The sequence below is a fragment of the Saimiri boliviensis genome, chromosome 12 (assembly GCF_048565385.1).
Source record: "Saimiri boliviensis isolate mSaiBol1 chromosome 12, mSaiBol1.pri, whole genome shotgun sequence".
NCBI lineage: Eukaryota > Metazoa > Chordata > Mammalia > Primates > Cebidae > Saimiri > Saimiri boliviensis.
In genome coordinates this window covers 18802036-18828506 of record NC_133460.1, presented here as the reverse complement: position 1 = coordinate 18828506, position 26471 = coordinate 18802036, and the positions used below count along the sequence as shown (strand labels likewise).

At 44.2% G+C, this 26471-nt stretch overlaps 3 protein-coding genes across 14 annotated transcripts in view; 1 reads left to right on the top strand and 2 right to left on the bottom strand.

Moving 5' to 3' along the window:
- Window positions 1–1509, bottom strand: part of DCUN1D3 (defective in cullin neddylation 1 domain containing 3) — a 46610-nt gene extending 45101 nt beyond the window's left edge. For 2 of the 5 annotated variants that reach the window (XM_039478469.2, XM_039478470.2), the window contains exon 1: window positions 1375–1509. The gene's annotated coding sequence lies outside the window, so the exon portion shown is untranslated. Of the gene's footprint in view, window positions 1–1052; window positions 1113–1374 lie in introns of those variants that run through there. The other 3 variants (XM_074381976.1, XM_039478471.2, XM_074381975.1) reach the window with 3 other exon arrangements.
- LYRM1 (LYR motif containing 1) lies at window positions 1081–26174 on the top strand. 8 transcript variants are annotated; one of them, XM_074381978.1, is made up of 5 exons: window positions 1933–2073; window positions 3426–3506; window positions 16879–17037; window positions 22016–22108; window positions 25962–26174. In XM_074381978.1, exons 2-5 carry the CDS (start codon window positions 3501–3503, stop codon window positions 26076–26078), a joined length of 375 nt encoding a protein of 124 aa, XP_074238079.1. In that variant the 5' UTR covers window positions 1933–2073; window positions 3426–3500; the 3' UTR covers window positions 26079–26174. The 8 variants fall into 8 exon arrangements, with proteins under 8 accessions (XP_039334407.1, XP_074238080.1, XP_010339066.2 ...); XM_074381980.1 differs by having other exon boundaries at window positions 16847–17037; XM_039478473.2 differs by lacking the exons at window positions 1933–2073; window positions 3426–3506 and adding an exon at window positions 1081–1171.
- Window positions 20745–26471, bottom strand: part of DNAH3 (dynein axonemal heavy chain 3) — a 213900-nt gene continuing 208173 nt past the window's right edge. The window contains exon 64 of the mRNA XM_074381954.1: window positions 20745–21024. The gene's annotated coding sequence lies outside the window, so the exon portion shown is untranslated. The remainder of the gene's footprint in view (window positions 21025–26471) is intronic.

Genomic DNA, 26471 nt, shown 5'->3' with positions numbered 1-26471 from the left:
TCCGTATGAGAGGCATGAGGAGTGCTCTTTGGTGATGTATTTTTTTAAACTAACAGCATATCAACAAAGACGCCTTCTTTCCATTCTCTGCTTTCTTCAAACAATTTTTTTCATATCCATTATTGGTTTGTATTCACCCTTAAAACAAAACTAAACAGACTAAACAGATCACATTGTCTCATTTAGGACCCCCTATACAGAAAGAATCAGCTACATAAAGATGAAAATCATCACAAACTGAATGTCACTGAAGATTCGTGTGCCACACACAAATGGAGAAAAAGATAAAAGAGCTATTGTCCAATTGTAGAAACAAAAAAGTAATATGGGGTTTTCTGTTCTCTGAAGTGCATCATGAAAAGTGGGTGGAGAGAAACACAGAAATCCAGAATTAGCCTGGCAAATCATTTTGGGAAAAGCTAACAACATGTAAATTCCTCACACAGAAAGTATTTTGAGCAAGAGACCTTGATTCCTGGGCTATGATGCCATTCAGGATTCCTTGCAAAGGCTTTGGAACTCCAGTATTCATAAAAGAAAATGCTCATTATCATCGGAGCTACCCGGCGTCAGAGGTACTCCCAATGTGACAGCCTGTGTGAAGTATTACAAAGCTTGCAGTTAAGATCTGGGATAGAGGCTGAACACCAAATTCAAAAGAGGTAACCAAGGCACTAAGTGCCATAAAGGAAGAAAGGGGAAGAAAAAAAAAAAACAAAACACGATTGCCACTCAGCCAGAGAATTAAAAGTGGAAACCAGGGGTGTGCATGGGGGAGGATGAGGGGTGAGAAGTGGCGGGGTGGTGGGGGGGCAAACAATACATTTGTCACCCCGTCCCACTTCCTACAGAGGATCCAGGCAAAGCCTCCAGCCCCATTACCTCGGACACAGATGGTTATCGTTTACAGCAAAGGTGCACAGAAAGGCCTTCAGGTCTAAGCCCCTTAATTCCAGGCTGTTAATGATTAAAGAGAAGGATGGGGGTGGGGAGGGAAATGAGGGCGGAGGGAGCTGGGAGATTCACCCACTACCTCTCCCTTGGGTTCCTACCTCACAGCGCTCACCCAGGACATAGGACCAGAGTCTGCACCTACTCCAGGGCAGCTCCAACCCCGGGTCCCCAGGCCCTGGGTTGAGGGGTGCTGGCCGTGGGGAGGCAGAGACAGTAGGTAAGTTTTCTGAGCCCTGCGGCTGACACGCCACAGGCTCCCCTCACAGCCTCTTCTTCCAGAGGGGCCAGTCCACACAACGCGCTGACTTCCACTCCTCCCTTTCCACCCCCCTTTCTCGAAGGTACCCAGCCCCCGCCCCTTCATCTCTCAATGCCCCCCCCCCCGCCTTTTCCTTAACTCCCCCCCTCCCCAAAACTCACAGCTGCTCCAGAGGTTCCTCCAGTCAAACCCTTTCTGGAAACGACGGCGGCCCGGCGGGTCCAAACCACCTACCATCCCCGCTCGCGTTTCCAGGCTCCCTACCCCCGCCGCCGCCGCCTCTTCTTCCACCACTGCCACCGCCTCCTCTTCATCTGCGGCCCACCGGCGGCGGCCGCCCCGAAGCCCCACCCCCTCCATCGCCTCCTGCATCATCACTTCCGGTAACCCCGCCGGCCGCCAGCTCCAGGAGGGAGAATGGGAGAGGGGTGAAGAGGGAACGAGTGGGATTGCGTCAGGACGCACGCAAAGACGTACGAAGCCGTCGCCAAGTAAGGGCAAAGACCTAGCCACCCGGAGAGGGAGCTGGGCTGGACCATTTTTTTTTTTTCTTTCTTTACGGGAATGGAGTGGGGAGGGTGACGAAAGCGTAAAGGAAAAATAGGGAGAGGAGGAGCTCAGCTGATTGTTGGATGCAGCGGGAAATGGGTACAGCCTGAGGTTCGGGGAGGCTCGAGACTCCCTCAGACCTGGAACTGGTGCTCCCACAGAGGTGGGCCCGTTGGTTTGGTCCGGCCTGGCTTACTGGACCCGCCTGTGTTTGATCGGCCGCGGCTCCGCTAGGCTCCTGGCGCCGCCTTCTCCTAGCCCGCCGCGGGCTGCGCGCTTCTGTGGGTGGGGGAAGGCAGGACTGACGCAGAGTGAGTGTAGGGGATGGAGGCACCGACTCCAGGCGCGGGAGACTCGCGGGGGAAGGGGTTGGCTCGCCAGGGCAGGGATGGGTTGGAGGTTGGGGTGCGGCGTTGCCGGGAGACGCGCCTGTGTGACCCCAGCCTCGCGGGGGCGGCTCGGTGTCATCGCCACCGGCCTCGGGACCTTCCTCACGGAAGTGGCTCGCGCGTCCAGGAGGGCAGGCTTGGTGTGGGGACGCTCACGTGCCAGCTTGGTGTCCCCCGGAGGCTGTGAATCTTTTGGACCCCCGAATGTAAATGGGCGGTGGTAGGGGCCGCTCAAGGGCGAGAGGTGTCGGGCTGGGGAAAGTTGACCCAAGCCATGTCCCTCCTGTACAGGAACGGAGACTCCCTAGGACAGTGAGGGCCAGCTTCATAATTTCCTTGCTCTGTTACTGAAAAGTAACGAGTACGGAAGAGTTAAATCAATAAAGAAGGTATCAGCAAGTGAGAAATGCCCCCCAAAGACCAGATGAGGTGACAGAAGATTGGGGGATGGCCCCTCGAAATCGGGTAAGGCCGTTCAAAGGAGGCCACGGTTTTGCGGGGATCCGAGACAATGGGTTTTCTGGGTGGAGAGAAGAGCCGATGAGAAGGATTTTTAGGTTGGAAACCGCCAGAAGGCCTTGTGGCTCAAGCAGACAGGGCCAGGGGCGGAGTGCTCTGCGGTGTAGTTGGAGAAGTGGCAGGACTCTAGCAGCGACTTTTAGCCCAAGGCAGGGGTTTGGCTGTTGTGTACCTGAAAGGTTTTAAGAAGGGAAGTGACCTGACTTGATTTACATTTTTTAAAATAGCTCTGCCTGCTGGATAGAGAAGGGTGGAAGTAGTTAGACCTGTTAGGAGACTGTTGCACTGTAAGACAAAGGAAAGGTGAGGATAGTATTGAAGGGGCCCTTAGTCACAGTAGAAATTGAGAGAATTCCATTCAGCATGTGTTTGGGAGGTAGTGCTTACAGGACTTGCCGGGGAATTGGATGTGAAGTGTGGAACCTAGGATAACTCTCTAAGGGGAAACAGTTTAGAAAGGAATATGGAAAGTTCTCTTTTGAACATACTACCTTTGGTAAGTCCATTAACAATTCAAATGAAGTTGTCAAGAAGTTAGATACACAATTCAGGGGAAAAATCATAGCTGGAGATAATAAATGGGGAAGGCAAGGAGGACTTGTCAGATCGAGGAAGAAGAGGGTGTAAATGGCTTGCACGGTGGCTCCTGCCTGTAATCCCAGCACTTTGGGAGGCAGAGGCGAGCGGATCACAAGGTCAGGAGTTCAAAACCAGTCTGGCCAACAAAGTGAAACCCTGTCTCTACTAAAAATTAGACGAATGTGGTGGTGTACACCTGTAATCCCAGCTACTCGAGACCCCGAGGCAGGAGAATCGCTTGAACCTGGGAGATGGAGGTAGGTAGCAGTGAGCCGAGATCGCGCCATTGCACTCCAGCCTGGGCGACAGAGCGAGACTCTGTCTCAAAAAAAAAAAAAAAAAAAAGTGCAAATGAAAGAGGAAGACCCCTAGATCCCTTGGGTTCTTACAATTTAGAGATTACCCAGAGAAGGAGAAGCCAGGAAAGGAGACGACACAGACAAGACCTCAGAGATAAAGGAGGAGGCCCCTTAATATCCTGGAATAATGGGACCCATCCCCATAATCAGTGAGTCTCATCCACCCACTTGCCAGCTTCTGCTGGCAGCAAGGAGAAGCTATGTCCTGGCTCAAATCTCTTCCCTCCCCTTCCCCCCAGCTGTCAGTGCTTTTGGACTTGTGCACAGGTAATTTGTGTCCTATATAGAAAACCTGATTTTTTGGATAAATTGTCTTTTTCTTTGTGTCTTCCTGGCTCCTGGTACAGAGCCTTATCCATATGGTGGTTGTAGCTGGGCAGGAACACTGTTCATATGTTATCAGCCATGGAATCCAGCAGCTTGTCACAAAAAGGGACTTTTGTCCCTGCCACTGCTGCCAACCCCACCACATTACAGTCAGTCCCACAATATAGTGGAAAGGGTATCAGAAGAAGAATCAGAAGGCCTGGGTTTCAATCTTGGATCTGCCACTGACCATGTATAAAGCTCTTGTCTCTGAGCTGATGGTTGGCCTAGATTCGAAGTTGCAAACTGACAAGACAGATATTGCCTGCAAACATATTGTTCAGCCCACACAGTGATTTAAATTCTTTTTTAAATTTACTTGCCAACACTTAAAAATTGGACATCAAAATCCAGACTTTTGGCTTCATTTGAAAAATCCGACAATCTGACAATACCAGCCTGAAGTTCCTAGAGGTTCCTACACAGCAGCTGTCAGCCAGACCTGGAGAGCTGCTTCCCCTCCTATGTGGCTCAGGCTCAGGGTTTGCCAAAAAGTCCTATTCTAACCTTGCTGACCCACTGTGGGCATTTGATTTGCAATTCTTGGTCTAGGTCTGTGCTATCCCCTATGTAGCCACTAACCACCTGTGATTATTTAAATAAAAATACAGTTCCTTCAATACACCATATTTCAAGTGCCAATAGCTACCTGTGACAGGTGTGTCCTATTGGACAGAGCAGATAGAACATTCCCTTCACAGAAATCTTGGTTGGCACTGGGCTGGAGGAACTCAAGGGTGCTACGTAGGCTAGTCATTGTCCGCATATAAAACTCAAGGGACTTAGCATAGTGAGGCGCTCTGGTGCCTCTGCTGATGGTAAAGTTGCTCATTCAATAGTTATTTGATGGTGGAGGAAGCTGTTCTGAAGGTGTGGATCCCTGCACAGAATGCAGTTATTTATCAGAGTTGGATCAAGGGTCAGGTGCTAGAAAGCCCCAGCTACATCTAACAGTACCATGCAAAGCTCTGGTCAGTTTCCTAATCCAGTTCCTCAGAAAACTATCACAAAGCAGGAATTTAAGTCAGTGTCTTGTATTCTCAGACTTCTCTAGTTGATGTGAAGGGTGAAAGATCCTGGCTGGGGAGTTATGAATGAATGAGTGAATGGTTGATCTTTAGCGTTTTGTTGTTTTTGGCCTTCTACTTCCAGCCCCTCCCCTACATCTTCTCCACTGTCCCCTACTTCTGGTAACTAGTAACTACTTTTTGCCACCTCTCACTGACCCACACCTTTTCTTTGACTGTTAAAATATGCTGATAAGGAAACCACTTCCACTTCTTTTGAATTGAGCAACTCATAACTTTTCATTTAGAACTGCTGTCCCTGAAGGGAAAAATGGCTATTGGTTGTTATCTTGGTTACAGTAGCCTGATTGGAGTTCCCCTGCACAAGTATAATCTTGTGTGTGCTCTGGTGCTGGTATGATATATTTAGAATGGGTGTGCTTGCCTCCTGTGACCTTGTTTGGGATAGTCATTTTAGAAGTCTTTCAGACATTAATATTTTGTTTTGGCCCTGTGTTCTAAAAATTTCCCATATTACAGGGCCTAAACTAAATTATTTTCCCTTAGGTGATACGAAAATACTGTCTACCCTCTCCTCCCTGCCCCCTGTGGCTGACAGACCATATTATCGTCATTTTCTGTGTAAAAAGATGCTGTTTCATAAAATAGCGGCGGTATGATTAAGTACACCACACAAGCATATCCTGAAATTTGCAAAACAGTGTGTGGCATTACACTTCCCTTTTTGGATTCTAGTAACCAAAAACTGAATCTGAGACAGGAAATAAGTTCATGGGGGTGTGTGTGTGTGGTTGATTGACGGTGGTGGGGGAAGGATATGAGACCAGAAATGTATGGAAAAACGTATGGAGAATCACTTAAAGGTTGTTTGATTGGGATAAGATTATGGGTGTACACCAAAAAGGAGGGAGTATAACAGATCTAAGAGAAAAGTGCACTGAGGGATAAACAAGAAGTAAGAGATAAAGGAAGAAAAATAGGAAGGGAAGCCTGGTCATGCCTTTGGTGTTGGCACCTGCATTATATTTCCAGTAAGAAGTATGCACTGTGGTCTGAAGATAAGCGATGCTTCCAACAGGGTTATTTACTCATACCAAAGAACAATAGCCCTTTGCTGTACAGGGATTATTAATGATCAGAGGGAAACAGCTTTAGGAAAATCCATTACTACCACAAAGCCATAAATTCACCAACAGGCCACACATTTCTCTCTTCTGCAGACAAAGCTTAGCATAGATAAAAGAGGCCTCATTGTTCCTCCTCCGTTTCCTCCTATTTAGGTAATATTTGCCTCTGTTAACTCTCAGTGCTAAGTGATATACATGGGTTATTTTATAAATAATCCTTACCAAAGGGGTTTTGCTATTACTCCATTTTAGATTCTTAGAAACCAAGTCTCAGGCAGGTTAATAATTTGACCAATCAAGATTCAAACCCAGTTTTGTCCACCCAGAGCCCAAAATAAATGTTCATTTATTTTGTATTATATCTGCCTATTTACAAATGTAGAAAAACCTCTAAAGCAAAGACAGATACTCTCTACTCTGCCATACAAGGCAAGAATGTCTGGTTGCTTTGACATTATCAAGAGCATTTCAATTCAGTAAAAGTTTTCCAAATGACAGTTTTAAGTCACCGTTTTCTAGATTGAGTTTAACTGCTGAACATTGAGTATAGTGGACCATATTCCTCAAAAGAATTTTGTTTTTCAAGAAAAAAGTATCAGAACCCCATTTTTCTGTTTGGTTCTAAGCTTCATGGAAATACTATTAAAGCATTTCAGTCCAGTGGACAAATGCTAACTGGCCTTAAAGAGAACTCAAGAGTGAGGGTTGCATCATAGCTGTTTCTTTTGCTATTCTAGATGAAACTGATCAGGATTCCTCCCCAAACAACACTGAGTCTTCAGTTCTTTATCCTGATACATACTGGTCTCAGAAAGCATCCTAGTAAGGGTTAATTAATATTTAACCCTTATTGCTCTGGGATCATCAGTTGCAAAGCTTGGTCCGGCTACCGTCGTGTGTATCTCAGGGTGAGAACAGACATTACCAGTGACCATTCTGTATGTGTAAATTTGTTCTTTTTTTGAGATGGAGTCTTGCTCTGTCGCCAGGCTGGAGTGCAGTTGGTGTGATCTCTGCTCGTTGTAACCTCCATCTCCCGAATTCAAGCAATTCCCTTGCCTCAGCCTCCTGAGTAGCTGGGACTACAGGCATGCACCACCATGCCTAGCTAAATTTTTGTATTTTGTGGAGACAGGGTTTCACCATGGCCAGGATAGTCTCGATCTCCTGACCTCGTGATCTGCCTGTCTCAGCTTCCCAAGGTGTTGGGATTACAGGCGTGAGACACCGCACCCAGCCAGATTTATTCTTCTAATAAATATTTGTCATGTTCCAACTATGTCCTAGCCTAGGCATGTAATGAACGAGACAGTCCCACATCTCTCCCTGTTCGCCCCACCCTCTACTCCCTGCAGCACACACACAGTGGAAAAAGAAAGGTAAGTCATGCAAAGTTTTGATAGAATAGGATGAACATTATGACAGGGGTAAGCTGGAGGTGCCAGGAGTGCACATATCAGGGACACTGACCCAGCCCCAGTGTGAAAAGGACACCCATCCAGAAGTGATGGAAGTCAAAAGATGAGAAGCAGCAGATAGGCAAAGGATATTTCAGTTGCATTAACTAGAGAGGATTCCTGTGGCAAAAAGAATTGCACACAATTAGCAAAGAAGACCATGATTTCATTTGGGTGCAGTTCATGATTCCCCCTCCCTGCTAAAAAATCATAAAGTACTCGGGAGAAAAATTTGACTATACTACGGTCATTAGTTCTGATGATGGAAAAAATTCCACGCAGGTCTTTCCTGAAATAAATGGAAAGGGGTGTTTCCCTCCATTTCCTGGGGCTTGAAAATCAGGGTGAATTCCTCTTGCCTTTGTCCCTTATTTGTACTGCAACACATTTTCTTTAGAAGGCAAAGACTCATGAGAGTCCAGCATTTGGAATTTGGACATTCCTGAGACCAGAGTCATACTTCTATAAATTTCATCTGGGGAAAGGGAAGTTCATCTCTGCTCTTAAACTCCTAAGTGTTCATGCTACTACAATGGTCTTTCCAAAGGCAGGGGTAGCTGTTCCAGAGATGGGAAAAAGGGCACAGTGGATGAAGCCCCTCACACTAGCAGATCTTTCCATAGTCCTGTAGCTGCAGATCTAGACAGACCAAGCATCTAGATGTGCCTTATAGAGTAAGTTCTTAGACCCTCCCCAGACCCTCTAACTACACTTTGGACAGTGAGAGGCAGAGTGGGTGAGGTGAGTGTTTGGTTTTGGTTTTTTAGATTGATCACTGCCCATTATGAGTCCTCATTACCGACTCCAAAATAAAAACAGAAAAGCTTGTGGTCAGGAAAATAATCATCCAGCTTTTTTGGCTCTTGACCCCGACTCCTGTCAACTAATTGGGGGCATTAGGCAAGATCTTGTTTTGCCATCTATACGCCATCAGTAGTGGAATTACAAGTAGTTATGATATACAGTAGTTTGATATCCAGTATATTTAAAAAGATACAAATCAGACCATGTTATTCCAACTTGAGTAAAATCTGCTAGTGTCTTTTGCCCTTGAGACCAGAAACCAAGGCCTACCCCCAATCTGAGCTGGATTCTGTGGACCTGTGGCCCCATTCCCAAAGTCTCTTGCTGCATTCATGTTCATCTTTTTTATTTTTTGAGACAGTCTGACTCTGTTGCCAAGCTTGAGTGGTGTGATCATAGCTCACTGCAGCCTCAACCTCCTGGGCTCAAGGGATCCTCCCACCTCAGCCTCTCAAAGAGTTGGGCTTATAGGCATGAGCCACTGTGCCTGGCTAATTTGTTTTATTTTTCAATGACAGTGGGGTCTCCCTGTGTTGCCCAGGTTGGTCTCAAGACTCCCGGACTCAAGCAGTCCTCCCACCTCAGCCTCCCAAAGTGCTGGGAATATAGCCATGAGCTACCATGTCCTGCCTCATGTTCATCTTTGAAGTTAATTCCCACCTCACAAGTCCTGCCTCATGTTCATCTTTGAAGTTAATTCCCACCTCACAACCTTTGCTCCTGTTGTTCCCTCTTGCACCAACTTCCCCTTACCTGGGTCCATTATTAGGTTCCTTCACCATCCAGGACTCACCTCAGATGTCACTGACCACCCAGAAAATAACCTCCACCTCTGCTTATTTGTATCTTACTACTCTTCAGAGCACATATGACTATCTGAAATACTTTTTCTTTTTCTTTTTTTTGAGACGGAGTTTCGCTCTTGTTACCCAGGCTGGAGTGCAATGGCGCGATCTCGGCTCACCGCAACCTCCGCCTCCTGGGTTCAAGCAATTCTCCTGCCTCAGCCTCTTGAGTAGCTGGGATTACAGGCACGCGCCACCATGCCCAGCTGATTTTTAGTATTTTTAGTAGAGACGGGGTTTCACCATGTTGACCAGGATGGTCTCGATCTCTCGACCTCGTGATCCACCCGCCTCGGCCTCCCAAAGTGCTGGGATTACAGGCTTGAGCCACCGCGCCCGGCCTTGAAATACTTTTTCTTGTACATCGTCTGCCTCTGCCACTAGAATATAAGCTCAAGGAGGGCAGTGACCTTGGCTGCTTGTTTATCACTGTATCCCCAGAAACTGCAGGTGTCTGGCACATGGTGGACCTTCAATAAATGTTGACTGGACGGATGGATGAATCCTTGGAAAGGAAGAGTAAGGCCTACCAGTTAGTAGCACTGTAGTGAGCCCTGCACTGGTGGCTTTTGTGATGTTGGCTCCCATTGGAGTTGGAGGGGACAGGGTTGCCACATGGCACGGAAGAGCAAAGTGGCACTGCCATGTGCTCAACCTGCTTTGAGCATGCTGGTGTGTAACAATTATTTTAAAAGAGCAGTTACAGGATAGGAGCAGGGGCAGATGGTAAACAGGGAACACTGTTGCAATTCACATCAATGTGCAAAAAAAATTGCTTCCTTTGCTCTTTGTATAGGAAGGAAATAAAATTATTTAGTTTTCTTTGTCACAACTAGTGAAGCTCCTTAAAGCGATCAGCAGACATTCAACATTTATTGAGATTGAGCAGTCTATTTCGTGATTAAAAGCCTGGGCTCTGACGAGATTAGCGGAGTTTGAATCCTGGCCCTGCCTATTGTTAGCTCTGAGACCTTGAACAAGTTATTTAATCTCTGCATCAGGTTCCTCCTTTGTAAAACGGGGATAATGTAGTATCTGCATGGGAGTTTATGTATATAGAGTACCTAGCAAATTATCTGGCACACAGTGAATGTAAAGCAAACATACATTTTTATATTTTTATTACTGTAATGAACAAGACAGTCCCTGCCCTCCAGGAATTCAGACTCGGAAGAAAAAAACAGCGAAAGAAATGCAGAACTGTCTGCTGGCCATGATAGAAGCAAGGAAAAGGTTGCTATGGAAAAGCTTAATAGCAAGTAGGCGTATATTTGATGACGTGGATGGCTAGCAGAAAAGAGGCATTGTAAGCAAAGGAAGACTCAGCCAGGACAGACAGAAGTATTACCAGGCAAGGCCCCTTAGAGCAGTAGCTCCCAAACTTCAGAGTCCACATCACAGTTTTTGCTCTTTACCTAGATTTTAACCCAGCTTTAAAAGTTTTGTAATTCATTTATTTAAAGGAAGCTCTGTATCACATAAAATCTAGATCATTCAAATTTTGGGTTCAATGGGCTACTCTGCTACACAGTTTGTATTGTATATCTAAGATCATCTTGGTACACCTGCATTAGGGGACACATCTCTCAACTATGACCAGAGGCCAAAACACACTGGCAGCAACATCTGTCAGCCTTATCTTAATGGCACAGGCCTGCACATCGTAGAGGCGTGGAAATGATCCTCACCTCCACACATGTATAACCCTGTGTTTATGACAGAAAGGGTATGATATTAAGAAAAGAAACCAGCTTCTAGTCCCGTTTCCTTCCAGGCACACCTCATATCATCTGTCTTTCTTCATTTTGGGATTTGGCGGTTAGGGAGATGAAAAGGAGTAAAGAATTGCAAGAAATGTCCATCTCAGAATAAAGATTATAGAAGGTTAGCTTTAAAAAATCTACATGGAGGCCAGGCGCAGTGGCTCACGCCTGTAATCCCAACACTGGGAGGCCAAGGCGGATGAATCACTTGAGGTCAGGAGTTCAATACCAGCCTGGCCGACATGGTGAAACCCTCTTTATAAAAGAAGAAAAAAAAAATACACATGGATAGACTTCTTGAGCAGCTGAGTCCCCCTCTAAACTACTGAATATTCCTGATGTTATTGCCCATGGGAAAATCCCAGCAGACCCCATTGTATCAGATCAACCCCTGATATAATGAAAAAGGAAAAGGGCTTTTCCTTAGTCTTGCATTAATTGTGAGAGATAATTGATAGTTTAGAGGAATAAATGTTGGTTTCATGCCATTAAATCCATATTCGGGAATAGGTAGTTTTTCTAAATGAGTTGCTTTCTAGGAACAAAGACAAAAATATAAAGCAAAAGGAAAAGAGCTTTTTAAACTTTTAAAAAATATATATGGCTGATTCTGTTTCTGGAATCACAAACTTTTCTGTTTCTGGAATCACAGGATACTCTCACTTATTCAGCAAACAGTTGTTGAATACTGATTATGCACCTTTCTAGGTGCTGAGAATCCAGCAGTAAATAAGATGAATGTGATCACTGTCCCCCCTAAAGGTTAGAGTCTACTGGGGGAAGACATTAACAAGCCATTACTCAAGTGGGGAGTGCTATACAAAGAACACTGGGAGCTATGAGAAGGTTCAACGGAGAGCCCCAGCCAGGAATGTGGGTGAAGCCGGGGAGAATCTTCTGAGACACCCGTATTTTCACTGGGAACTGAAGGATGAATAGTGTTGGTCAGGTAAAAGGGAGGGGGTCGGGGAAAGCCTTCTAGAAAGAGAAAACAGCATTGATACGTGCCCCTAAGACAAGAAAGAACATGGTTCCCGTCAAAGACCTAAAACAAATCCAGTAAAAAAAGAACAAAAGAAACATTTTTCTCTTGCGTTTCTCTCAAGACTTGGAAGGAAATGGTAGGCTAAGTTACAGACCCTTCTCAGGAAATCTTTGGGAATCGGGTTTTCTGGGTCACCTGATGTTGCAAATCGAGGTATCACCTAAATCCCTTTCAGGATTAGTTTTCAAAACACTTAAACGCCAATTAAAGTGTTTTGAAAATGGTAGCATTAAGTACCAATTGTTAGCACTGGTCATTACCTTGAGGGCCTTAAGCTAATTGCAGGGCTTGTGTATCAGACTATGGTAAAGGATCAGAGTTTGAAGCTGTGGTTCTTAGAGTCCGTGGAAGGAAACCAACTAACATCAGACTTTAGAGAAGGTTGCTTTAGCTGGTTGTGGTGGTGCACACCTGAAGTGGCGCATGCCTGAGGTCCCAGCTGCTCTGGAGGCTGAGGTGGGAAGCTCACTCAAGCCTAGGAGGTCGAAGGTGCAGGGACCCATGATCATGCCACTGTACTCCCAGCCTGGGTGACAGAGTGAGACTGTGCCTCAAAAACAAAACAAACCAACCAAACAAACAAACAAAAACAACTATAAAAACTTTGCTGCTGTTTGAATATGCCTGACCTCCTTCACTTTACTCAAGTGTCTTGCCGTCAAGGAAGTTCAGTCTGTTAATGACAGGGAAGTGATGCAATCATTAAGAGATGTTAGTTAAAAGACTCCCTGTTCCTCACAGGAACTGACTCACGTATTTTCATATGAAACCATGGAGTTTTAGGGAGAGCCAGAAACTCAGAAACCTGTTTCCTTACCGGGAAAAATGTCATAATCTCATCTGGGTTTTTATTACAATAAGCCACAAAGCATGATGTTCTCTCTTGGTTTTTATGAATTCCTTGTAAGCATTTTTCTTTGCAGCCTCATAGACTCAGAATTGGTATTGGCTATAACTTTGGTCATTTTAACCTTTGAATTAGATGAAGTGGTGTTTGAATCTTTTCATCAGTTGGCTCATTCTTTACTCAAGAATAAACCTCAAGAAAGGTTATCAGGGTCAGGGTAAGTGCTCATATTGGAAAGAGAAGTTCTCTATAAAGTGAATTCCTTGCAAGTACTTAGAATTTCGAGGTAAACATGCCCACTTGCAGCTCCAATCTATATTCTTTTTTTTTTTTGAGACAGAGTCTTGCTCTATTTCCCAGGCTGTAGTGCAGTGCAGTGGTGTGATCTCGTCTCACTGCAGCCTCCGCCTCCCAGGTTCAAGTGATTCTCCTGCCTCGGCCTCCCGAGTAGCTGGGATTACAGGTGCCCACCACCACACCCAGCTAATTTTTGTATTTTTAGTAGAGACAAGGTTTCACCATATTGGCCGGGCTGGCCTTGAACTCCTGACCTCGTGATTCACCCACCTTGGCCTCCCAAAGTGCTGGGATTACTGGCGTGAGCCACTGCGCCCAGCCAGTCTGCATTCTTTAGCTGTTCAAAGTCTCATAATTTCAAGGCTACCCTAAAACATATTATCTCCATGCCTTATGCCATTCCCTCTGTAAGTTGGAAATGGATCATGTTCCCAAGCAGCAGGCAGTGAGGAGCCTACTTCCTGATCCTGATGATCCTGTTAGAGGAAAACCCAGAACTCAGAATGAGGTGTCCAACTGCCTGGCCTTGCTACTTACTCACCAAATCTGCCCTTCTTGTCTTCCCAGCCTGTCTTCTGGTTCCAGGCAGTACAATATTCGTTATTCTAACTCTGACTAATCAGAATCTTCCAGTAGTGGACTTTCTTTTTTTTCCTAGCTTCTCTGAATTTATTTTGGTTATTTAGTTATTAATATTGTAAATAGTTATTTTTTAAAAGTGGGGGCTGAGATTTTTGGTTTTGTTTGTTGTTGTGTGTGTGTGTGTTTGTTTGTTTGTTTGTTTTTTCATTTTTATAGAGATAGGGTCTCTTTATATTGCCCAGGCTGGTCTCAAGACTCCTGGCCTCCAGTGAGCCTTCCGTCTCAGCCTCCCTAAGTACTAGGATTATAGGAATAAGCCAATGGGGCCAGCCTGAAGTTTTTAAATAAGTTGTTGGGTTTTTTGTTTGTTTATTTGTTTGTTTGTTTTTGAGAGTCTCACTCTGTCACCCAGGCTGTAGTGCAGGGGCTCAATCTTGGCCTGTAGTGCAATCTCAGCTTACTGCAGCCTCAGCCTCCCAGGCTCATACGATCCTCCCACCTCAGCCTCCCAAGTAGCTGGGACTACAGGCATGTGCCATCACGCCTGGTTAATTTTTTTACAAAATGAATGTTTTATAAAAACCATGTTAAGCCGGGCGCGGTGGCTCAAGCCTGTAATCCCAGCACTTTGGGAGGCCGAGGCGGGTGGATCACGAGGTCAAGAGATCGAGACCATCCTGGTCAACATGGTGAAACCCCGTCTCTACTAAAAGTGCAAAAAATTAGCTGGGCATGGTGGCACGTGCCTATAATCCCAGCTACTTAGGAGGCTGAGGCAGGAGAATTGCTTGAGCCCAGGAGGCGGAGGTTGCGGTGAGCCGAGATCGCGCCATTGCACTCCAGCCTGGGTAACAAGAGCGAAACTCCATCTAAAAAAAAAAAAAAAAAAAAAAAAAAAAACCATGTTACCCAAGTGGGTCTCAAACTCCGGAGCTTAAGTGATCTGCCTGCCCTAGCCTCCCAGAGTGCTGGGATTACATGCATGAGCCACTGCATGTGGCCTTAAATAATTTTTTTAAAAAGGAAACACCTAATATCCATCAGCAAAGTAGACAGTACATTGGGAGGTCTTCATACAGCAGGCTGAATTGTAGCAGTGAGAATATATGAACTAGAGCCATGTGTAACAACATAGATGAATCTTATGAATGTTAGGGGCAAATAAAGCAAATTGCAGAACTTACCTATAAACTTTTTTAAACTTGCAAAGCAGGCAGGGTGTGGTGGCTTACACCTTTAATCCCAGCACTTTGGGAGGCTGAGGCAGGTGGATCATCTGAGGTGAGGAATTTGAGATCAGCCCGACCAACATGGTGAAACCCGTCTCTACTAAAAACACAAAATTAGCTGGGCATGGTGGTACACACCTGTAATCCCAGCTACTTGGGAGGCTGAGTCACGAGAATTGTTTGAATCCAGGAGGCGGAGGTTGCAGTGAGCTAAGATTGTACTATGGCACTCCATTGTGGAGTCTGAACAAGAGTGAAACTTGGTCTTAAATAATAATAATAATAAATAAATAAAAGAAACTTGCAAAGCAATACTATAAATGTTACATGTAAAGATATGCACAAAAATAATTCAGGATGGTGATTCCTTTTAGGAGAGGAAGGGGAATATGATTTGGAAGGGGCACAGTCGGGTTTCTGCGGTATACAAAATTTATTCTTTAAGGTCTGTTGTAACAATATGTCTATTATATTGGTCCTAATATCTTTGCTTTTTTTTTTTTTTTTTTTTTTTTACATAGTGTCACTGTCACCCAGGCTGGAGTGCAGTGGTGCAATCTCAGCTCACTGTAACCTCTACCTCCCAGGTTCAAACGAGTCTCCTGCCTCAGCCTCCCGAGTAGCTGGGATTACAGGCACCTGCCACCATGCCCAGCTAACTTTTGTATTTTTAGTAGAGATGGGGTTTCACCATGTTGACCAGGCTGGTCTCAAACTCCTGACCTCAGGTGGTCCACCCGACTCGGCTTCCCAAAGTGTTGGGATTACAGGTGTAAGCCAACACCCCCAGCCCAGAAAGATTTTTAATTATACTTACTGAACAAAAAAAGTAGACCAACAATTTTGAAAAATGTTTCCAAAAAGGTTATGACAAACTAAAAGGTTGCAACCTGACAACCACTGGGTGGAACTGAGCCTACAGACTCACTTTGTTTGGCCTTTACAGTCTTCACACTTTATTTTTTTTTCTTTTTGGAAAAAAAAAGAAAAAAAATCTCTGTCACCCAGGCTGGAGTGCAATGGCACGATCTTGCCTCACTGCAACCTCTGCCTCCAGGGTTCAAGCAGTCTCTTACCTCAGCCTCCCAAGTAGCTGGGACTATAGGCACACCCTGCCACACCTGGCTAACTTTTTTTTGTATTTTAGTAGAGACAGGGTTTCACCATGTTGCCCAGGCTGGTCTCGAACTCCTGAGGTCACGTAATTCTCCTGCCTCAGCCTCCCAAAGTGCTAGGATTACAGGTGTGAGCCACCACACCTAGCCTCACATTTTCAAAAATAATGACTTAAGTGTGTTTTTTTTGAGATGTCATATTTTTAAACTCTGGATTGCCACCTATTTTTAAGCTATCAGGAAATCTGGCATTCCTAGGCACTTCTTTCTACATGGCAGCTGCTGACTGGAGCTGAATAGCAACTGTTCCTTTTCAAGGGGGCATGTCCGGTCCAGGTGGCCACTGTCCCCATCCAAGCAGGTCCTTTCATTTATATTACCTGCCAGGCTGCAGAGGCACTTGAATTTGTAACCAATGGATTAAATTCCATTATCCAAAATATGCCTTCTCCTAGGCATTTGGGTGAGTAATATATTTTTACTGGACTGGTTTAAAGAATAATAAGTATGAGTTTTGGTTTTGCCATGGCAAACAGTGTGGTCGAGCGACCTTCAACCTGTGGATGAATTACCAAGCCAGTTGAGAGATACTGTGTTTCTATTACACGGTTGCAGCAGTGCTACCCAACAGATCTGTTGAGAAAGACCAGTTATTTCTAGACTAATTAAAGGTCTTGATTAAAAAACTGTACATGTGTTTGTCTGCCTCCTGTCAAACTGCATTTTTATGCAGGTTTTCCCTCTTCTATTTTGGTGGGTCTGAAGATGACAACGGCAACACGACAAGAAATCCTTGGCCTCTACCGCAGCATTTTCAGGCTTGCAAGGAAATGGCAGGCGACATCAGGGCAGATGGAAGACACCATCAAAGAAAAACAGTACATACTAAATGAAGCCAGAACGCTGTTCCGGAAAAACAAAAATGTAAGTAGACCCCACTGGGAGATTGCACAGAGGAGAGGAGTTCCTTATATTTGTTTCTTTCGTTTCGGTCCTTAATTGAGAGAGCTGAGCCACACAGTCGTGGTGGCAGAACGTGGGGCAGGAAGGGGCCAGTGCACAGCTTGGCTAGCTCACCTGACCACCGTGAAGCCTGTGTTTCTCTCTTCACTTCTTCCAGGTCTCCAACCAGCCAGTAAGTGGCTCATTGTGCTCTGAAGACCCTATGAGCCAGGTGACATGTGTCAGGCCAATGAGAGTTTTCAGAGGAGGAGCCAGTCCTGATACTGTACCCATTGCTAGCCACTCCCAAAGGAGGTGTGTGGGGAAGTGGTGTTTTGTTTTTTTTTTCCAATTCATAAACTATTCAAAGCCTCTAAATATAAAGCCATTTAGAAGGAAGAGAATAGGATTAAGACACAGGGTTCCCTTCATAACAGCTTTGAACTCAGGCCTCTGGTTAGCAGACTGAGGTTGCCCTTTGGGACCACAGAATTGGGTAAAATATTCTCTCCATTAGCTGGTTTAAGGGAAATGCACACCCAGACAGCAGGGAGCCAGACTGGACCCACCCCCACGAGCACTAAAGCATTAGCTGTTAGGTTCAGGGAAGACCGCCTGGCACTAAGCATGGAAAGAGGCTTTCTTGCCTGACTTCTCTTCCACCTCCTCACTGACCTAATGGATTCAGCGCTGTTACTCTCCCCTCATGAAACCTCCTAACAATCCACCCTCACCACTTTTCCTTCCCTGACCTCTGACTGTCTGTCTTCGGCCCTGTCATCACATGCCCTCCTACCAGCTGCAGGGGTCCTCTCAAAGTCGACCCTCTGTGCTGAGGCCTGTGCAACATGCAGCTACCTTCTGATTTAAGCCGTCACATCTGAATCCTCAGCCTTGGTCTATGCTTGGCCACCTGAAGGACCTCACCACAGCGTAATGGTCCAAAGCAGAGTCATCTTTCTACAGGAGTGCCTCCCCTTCCCCGCTGGCCCATTGGTGTCACAGCTCGTGTCACCACTCTGCCACTCTTTGTTCTCATTCCTCACGCAACAAATATTCAATTGCCCACTATGTGCCAAACACAAGACTAGGTGTTGAGGAAAAACATAAGCCAAACCAAGGCAGAGCTGTCAAAGGAATTAGAGTTAAATGGAAAGAAATATAAAATTACAGTTGAGAAAAGTGCTACAAAGACTGGGCATGGTGGCTCACACCTGTAATCCTACCACTTTGGGAGGCCAAGGCTGGAGGATTGGTTGAGCCCAGGAGTTCAAGACCAACCTGGGCAACATAGTGAGTCCCTGTCTCTTAAAAAAAAAAAAAAAAAAAAAAAAAAAAAAAAAAATCCAGGCATGGTGGCTCACACCTGAAATCCCAGCACTTTGGGAGGCCCAAGGTCAGGAATTCCAGACCAGCCTGACCAACATGGTAAAACTCTGTCTCTACTAAAAATATAAAAATTAGCCAGGTGTGGTGGCATGCACCTGTAGTCCCAGCTGCTCAGGAGGCTGAGGCAGAATCACTTGAACCCGAAGGCAGAGGTGGCAGTGAACCAAGATAACACCACTCCACTCCAGCCTGGGCAACAGAGTGAGACTCCATCTCAAAAAAAAAAAAGTGCTACCAAAGAAACCCTTTTAATCGGCAGCAACTTCCCCTTCTCTGAATCTGTGATGCCTCTAGCCTTTCAAGGCTGACTTACTTATGAAGTTTCTATCCTTCTGACCTTCCTCCAAACTTAGCTTCCCCAAACTTTTTCTGCTCTTAGCATAGACCATGCTTGCCAAACCAGAGTATATTCACCCCATGAATTCCTTAAAATGGGAATAAAATACAATTGCTATTTCTATTTCTTCTTTCCTTTCATCTTTGTAACAAGTCCATCTGGTACATAGTTACAATGAACTTGTTTGTACATACATATAATTTATAAACTACTAAATTTATAAATTAATGTAAATAAATATATAGGGGCTGTGGACTGAGAAATTTTTTAATGAAAAGAATAGGTGGGCCAGGCACACTGGCTTGTGTCTGTAATCCCAGCACTTTGGGAGGCCAAGGTGGGTGGATCACTTGAGGTCAGGAGTTCAAGACCAGCCTGGGAAACATGGTAAAACCCCATCTCTACTAAAAACACAAAAATTAGCCAGGTGCAGTGGCACATGCCTGTAGTCTCAGCTACTTGGGAGATTGAGGCAGGAGAATTGCTTGAACCCAGGAGGCAGAGGTTGCAGTTGAGCTGAGATCACGCCACTACACTCCAGCCTGGGTGACAGAACGAGACCCCATCTCAAAGCAAAAAAAGAGTAGGTGATCAGCCAGGCATAGTGGATCACGCTTATAATCCCTGCGCTTTGGGAAGACAAGGTAGGTGGATCACTTGAGGTCAGGAATTCAAGACCAGCCTGGCCTACATGGTGAAATCCCATTTCTACTAAAAATACAAAAATTAGCTGGGCATGGTGGCGCATGCCTGTAGTTCCAGCTACTCGGGAGGCTGAGGCACAAGAATTACTTGAACCCATGAGGCAGAGGTTACAGCGAGCCAACATCACGCCACTGCACTCCAGCCTGGGCAACAAAGCAGGACTCTGTCTCAAAAAAAGAAAAAAAAAAAAAGAGTAGGTGATCAAAAGGTTTGGAGATCCCTAAGTAGCTGTTTATATTCTCATTTTTCTTCTTTATTTTAATTTATGTTGCCATGGTTTTCCCAACCAGATTATCAGTTTTTTGAACATATAAACAAGGTCTTATACTTTTCTAGTATATCCCAAAGGACCTCATTGTGATGTCACTAAATGAATGAGCAGCTGTAAATACTTTGATTCAACTGACCTCCTCTAGGAAATCTTCAATTTCTTTGCTTCCCCCTCAATCCCATGATGGCCACCTGTTCTGAATTCCTATAGCTGTCTGTAGCAGTCACTGCATCCATTGATTATATACCACTGTACCTTTCCTGTAGCTTCAGGTATCAGAGTTGTTCTGCCTAGGTAATAACTTGGATAGTTGAAGGCACTGTCCAGCCTGTGGTGTTGGGCCTAGTACATGCCCAATAAAGCTTTGCATGCTAACTCATCTGGAAACTACTCAGACTATGGGTTTTCAGTTATTGCAATAACCCTTCCTTTGCCTTGGCTTGGATTGGCTCGAGGGGTGGGCCAGAGGGAAGTGTATGTGCCACAGACAGTACATGAGATTATTTGGGAGTAGGCAGAAGAGGTACATGGGTTTTTAATTTTAAGATACGTACTTGCTTTAGTATGTGTTAGAAAGGAAAGAGAATATTATACCACACTTTCACAAATACTATTGCTTAAGAGAGAGTTCATTTAATGAAAAATTTTAACATTAGTATATGTAGTATGTGGATATGGCAGAATCATGCAGCCAGCCCGTGAATGACTGAATTTGCAGTATGCTAGCCCCAGCTTGTTCAGATACACAGCTGAAGCCCCAAGCCCCAACCCCCTTAACCAATATCTTTGTCAAAGGCTTTTTCTTGCTTCCTCATGCAGACATACGGAGTTTCTTGTAACTTTGATTGCTCTGAGAGTTTAATAATCCAGAGGTATCCTGTGAACTGCTCTGAATCTCAGTGGGCAAATGAGAATGTGAAAATCTTTTCCAACACAGACAGCAAATCAATGGCTTCTGAGAAGCACAGAGGTCAGAAAGTTGGGCCTCTGCCGCAAGGGACTCAGCTGTGGTTCTCCGCATTGCTGTTCCTGGAACTCTTCTTCTCTGCTCTAAGAGGTGCCATAGGACAGGAATGCCCTTGAAATTTTCAAGCCGCATGGACCCAGACTTTGCTGTGGGTGTTATCTGGTGCTGATGCAATCCTAGCTGTCCTTTGAGGTCCACTTGCAAACTCCCAGCACAGCCGTGTCTTGATTCATTTCCTTCCTCAGAATGAGTTTCTCCCTTTTTGCTACTTGGCTGTTTTTCAGAATGGATTTTTTATTCCTTTAATTTCAATTAAAGATTGAAAGTAGATTATACTATGATTTGACAATTTTGGAATTTCAAAAGCCCTTTGTTCCCCTTACTAATGAGCAAGGCAGTTGACAGTTTAACAGGGGTAGATCGTTCTCCAGTGTCTTACTCCAGGGGTTTCAGGACAGCACTTGCAGAAACCATTGGGTAACTTTAAAGTTTAATCAACATAAAGAGGGTGTGAAGAAGCAGTCAGTGTTGGTGGGAATATAATTTATAGATTGTTGGTAGGAATGCAAATTGGTGCAAACTCTAGAGAGTAATTTGGGAATATCTATGAGACTTAAAAATGCATGAACCTATACCCTTTTTCCCAGCAGTTCTCTCTAGGAATTCATCTTTTAGAAACATATGCATGGGAGCAAAATAATTTTAGAGGGATCCATAGCAGAATCACTCATAATAGCAAAAAGTTGGAAATCAGTATCCATGGGTAGGAGATTGGTTAAATTACAATAAAGCCTTCTGCTGGAATTTTGTGTAGCAGTTAAAAAGAAGGGTGCAGCTCTATAGATGGAAATAGAGGGAACTTCAAGTTATGTTGATGAAAAAGAAAAGGTTCAGAACAAAGGGAGCTATTGTTCGCATGAGAAAATAATAAGCTTTTATATACACGTGCACTTTCATATATACATAGAATACCCCTACAAGAACACACGAGAAACTGCTGATTGTTATCTTAAGATGAGGAACTGGAAGAGAAGAGTAAGAGGGAAGCATAGCTTTTATGTTATATCCTTTTTATTATTTGAGTTATCTTTACCATGTATACGTGTTACCTACTTTAACGATTCAAAAAGTTTATGGTAAGCTTTAATATTAAATTGCTTTTGATTTTCCAAATTAGCAACATTTAATTTACTGGCTAGTGAACTGAAAAAGTTTGAGAAAATGTATACCTATACTCTATGTACCGTTAGAAATATGCTAACAGCCTCATTTCTTTTTCCCTTTTAAATAGCTTACGGACACAGACCTAATTAAACAGTGTATAGATGAATGCACAGCCAGGATTGAAATTGGACTGCATTACAAGATTCCTTATCCAAGGCCAGTAAGTGTGACTCTGATTAACAGGTGGTGGGTACTGACCCTCATCAACACAGTTATTTCCAAGAATGTATAACGAGAGGGCAAGTGCTTGCCGAGAAGCCCAGAGCTGCTGTGGGAAGCATGTTGGAAATAAGCTATCCTCACATGCTGCCAGCCATCACAACAGAGTAAAATGTCAATGAATGCATGACGTCTCCTACTTACACAGCCTTCCACATATGGAAGGGAAAACCAGCTCACACTATAGAGCTTTTCTCATTTCATTTTCATCTTTTTTATGGAAATGTGGTTTTTTAATTATAAAAGGCAGGTTTGTTGTTACTAAAAGAATAAAGTTCCTTGCTTAAACTTATTACTTAAAAAAAAATGAAGCCGGGCGCAGTGGCTCAAGCCTGTAATCCCAGCACTTTGGGAGGCCAAGACGGGTGGATCACAAGGTCAAGAGATCGAGACCATCCCGGTCAACATGGTGAAACCCCGTCTCTACTAAAAATAAAAAAATAATAAAAAAAATAAAAACAAAAAAAATGAATGAAGTTCAAACATGAAAGGAATGCATAAAGTAGAAAGTAAAAATGGTCACAAATTCTCACCTAGGCTAGGCAATATAGCATATGCTTATAATCCTAACACTTTGGGAGGCCAAGGCAGGAGGATCACTTGAGCCCAGGTTTGAGACCAGCCTGGGCAACACAGTGAGACCCCATTGCTACACAAAATTTAAAAATTAGCTGGGCATAGGAACACACTCCTGTAGTCCCAGCTACTTGAGGGACTGAGGTGGGAGAATTGCTTCAGCCCAGTCACTGGGGGTTGAGGCTGCAGTGACCCATGATTGCACCACTGTACTGCAGCCTGGGTGACAGAGCAAGACCCTGTCTCAAAAAAATAAATAAATAAAAATAAATTTATATAAATAAATTTAATACATTCAGAATGTCTGTCAAGAAACTAATTTTCAAATTTATATGAATTTAGAATAATAAATATATATAAATTTATGTTTTTCTTTCTCAAATTCTTTCATACCATAAATTTAAAACAACAAAGTAAATTTTAAAATTTAAAATTTAATTTATTTATTTATGGAGACTGAATGTCTCTATCACCCAGGCTGGGTGCTGTGGTGCAGTCATGGCTCACTGCATCCTTGAATTCTCAGGCCAAAGCAATTCTCCCACCTCAGTTCGCCAAGGAACTGGGACTACAAGCATGTGCCACCACACCCAGTAATGTTTTCATTTTTTGTGGAGATGGGATCTCACTGTGTTGCCCAGGCTGTTGTTGAACTCCTGTGCTTAAGCAATTCTTCCACCTCAGCCTCCCAAAGCTCTGATTACAGGCATGAGCAACCGTGCCTGGCCAAAATTCTTTTTCGTTTGTTTGGTTGTTTGGAGACAGAGTCTTACTCTGTCACCCAGGCTGGAGTGCAGCATGATATCCTCAGTGTAACCTCCGCCTTCCGGGTTCAAGTGATTCTCATGCCTCAACCTCCCGAATACATGGGTCTACAATCATGCACCACTGTACCCAACTAATTTTTTGTATTTTAATAGAGATGGGGTTTCACCATGTTGCTCAGGCTAGTCTTCAACTCCTGAGATTAGGCACTCTGCCCACCCTGACCTCCAAAAGTGCTAGGATTACAGGTGTGAGCTACTGCACCCAGCCCCAAATTCTTAAAAAATTCTCATTGTATACAAGGTGACCACTTTAACTGTTAAATGGAAAATTGCCAATGTTCAACCCTTTTACCTACAAAAACAGCAATTTTATATTGTAGTGGCTCAACCTAATTAGTTTGGTAGTACACCCTTTTAGTCTTTTTTTCTATACTCATGTACCTACATATTTTCTTTACATATATAAGATGCTGGATATAATGTTTTACTGTCTACTTATTTTATATCATCTCTTTTACACATCTTTGTATGTAGCTCTCTCTCAATCTTTTTTCTTTTTTCTTTTCTTTTTTTTTGAGACAGTTTCACTCTGTCACCCAGTCTAGAGTGCAGTGGCACAGTCTTGGCTCACTGCAACCTCCACTTCCTGGATTCAAGGGATTCACCTGCCTCAGCCTCCTCAGTAGCTGGGATTACAGATTACAAGTGCACCACCACATCCAGTTAATTTTTGTATTTTTAGCAGTGACAGGGTTTCACTGTGTGGGCCAGGCTGGTCTCAAACTCCTGGCCTCAAGTGATCTGCCTGCCCTGGCTTCCCAAAGTGCTGGGATTACTGGTGTGATCTGCTATGCCCAGCCCAATCTTTTTTAAATGACTGGATTGTTATGCTGTTGTAAGAATGTACCATTGTGTTAGTTCAGGTTCTTTGAAGAAACAGAACCCATAGAATGGAGACATGTAGATATAGAGATATCTAGATATATATGTAAAGAGATTATGAAGAATTGGCTCTTTATATATCTAGACAGATATATCTAGATATGCCTGAAAGGAGATTTATTATAATGAATTGGTGCATGTGATTATAGAGGCTGAGAAGTCCTAGGATTTGCCATCTGCAAACTGGAGACCCAGAAGAAAGCTGATGGTGTTACTCAGTTTGAGTCCACAGGCCAGGAGCCACTTCCCCTTCTTCTGCCTCTTTGTTCTATTCAGGCCCTCCATGGATTGGATGATGCCCATTCACATTGGGGAGGGCCGTCTGCTTTACTGAGTCCACTGATTAAATGCTAATCTCATCCAGAAACACCCTCACAGACACACCCAGAAATGACGTTTAATCTGGGCAACCCATCACCAATCAAATTGACACATAAAATTAAGCATCCTAGGCCAGGCACAGTGTCTCATGCCTGTAATCCCAGTTCTATGGGAAGCTGAGGTGGGTGGATCACTTAAGGTCAAGAGTTGAAGGCCAGCCTGGACAACATGGCAAAACCCTGTATCTATTAAAAATACAAAATCTGGCCGGGCACAAAATTTTGGCACGTGGCTCACGCCTGTAATCCCAGCACTTTGGGAGGCCAAGGTGGGCAGATCACCTGAGGTTGGGAGTTTGAAACCAGCCTGACCAACATGGAGAAACCCTGTCTCTACTAAAAATACAAAATTAGCCGGGCATGGTGGCGCATGCCTATAATCCCAGCTACTCAGGAGGCTGAGGCAGGAGAATCGCTTGAACCTGAGAAACAGGTTGCAATGAGCTGAGATCGTGCCATTGCACTCCAGCCTGGGCAACAAGAGCAAAACTCCATCTCAAAAAAAAAAAAAAAACAAAAATTAGCCGGGTGTGGTGATGGGCACCTGTAATCCCAGCTACTTGGAAGACTGAGGCACAAGAATCACTTAAATTTGTGATTCTGAGGTCACGCCTCTGCACTCCAGCCTGGGTGACAGTGAAACTGGGTCTTAAAAAGAAAAAGAAAAATTAACCATCCCAGCCATAATTAACCAGCCCCTCTATTGGTAGGCATTTAGTATGATCCCAGTTTTCCACTATGCACAGAACATCTCTGTATACACAAACTTTTCTCCCCATCTTTGGATTCTCAACTTGTTAGGTGATCCATGCTCATTTTTTCTCCTGTATGTGGGCAATACAGCAAAGAGCACAAGCTCTGATATCTGACAGATCTGGGTTCAAATTCTGGCTTCCCTTCTTAATATATAACCTTAAGTTATTTAACTTCTCTGAGGTTTCATTTCCTTATCTGTATTAGAATAATAATCCCTTATGAGGTTATTACGAATTAACACGTGTAAAGATTAATGAATCAATGTAGATACAGCACTTAGCAGAGGGTATAGTACTTTCTGAGTAGATCCTCAGTAAATAGGAGTGCTGCAATGATTATGAGTATGATTCTTCATGTTATTGTTATTATTCAGATTCATCTGCCTCCAATGAGCCTCACCCCACTCCGAGGCCGGGGACTTCGAAGCCAGGAGAAACTGAGGAAACTCTCCAAACCAGTATATCTCAGATCTCATGATGAAGTTTCCTAATCTAGAAGAAAGTTTATTTCTGCGAATGATGAGCCAACTAGTTCTTGAATGTAAACCAGATGGCAAAATACTACTTCTTTTTTTTTTTTTTTTTTTTTTTTTTTTTTTTTAATAAAAAGACAGTTTCACCATGTTGGTCAGGCTGGTCTTGAACTCCCGACCTCAGGTGATCCACCCACCTTGGCCTCCAAAGTGCTTGGATTACAGGCGTGAGCCACTGCGCCCGGCCCCAAATACTTCTTTTTTTTTTTTATTTTTTTGAGACTGAGTTTCGCTCTTGTTACCCAGGCTGGAGTGCAATGGCGCGATCTCGGCTCACCGCAACCTCCGCCTCCTGGGTTCAAGCAATTCTCCTGCCTCAGCCTCCCAAGTAGCTGGGACTACAGGCACGCG

Coding starts and splice junctions, on each gene's coding strand:
- LYRM1 (XM_074381978.1), top strand. Junction 17,038..22,015: donor TGTTCCGGAAAAACAAAAAT/GTAAGTAGACCC, acceptor CCTTTTAAATAG/CTTACGGACACAGACCTAAT. Junction 22,109..25,961: donor AGATTCCTTATCCAAGGCCA/GTAAGTGTGACT, acceptor GTTATTATTCAG/ATTCATCTGCCTCCAATGAG.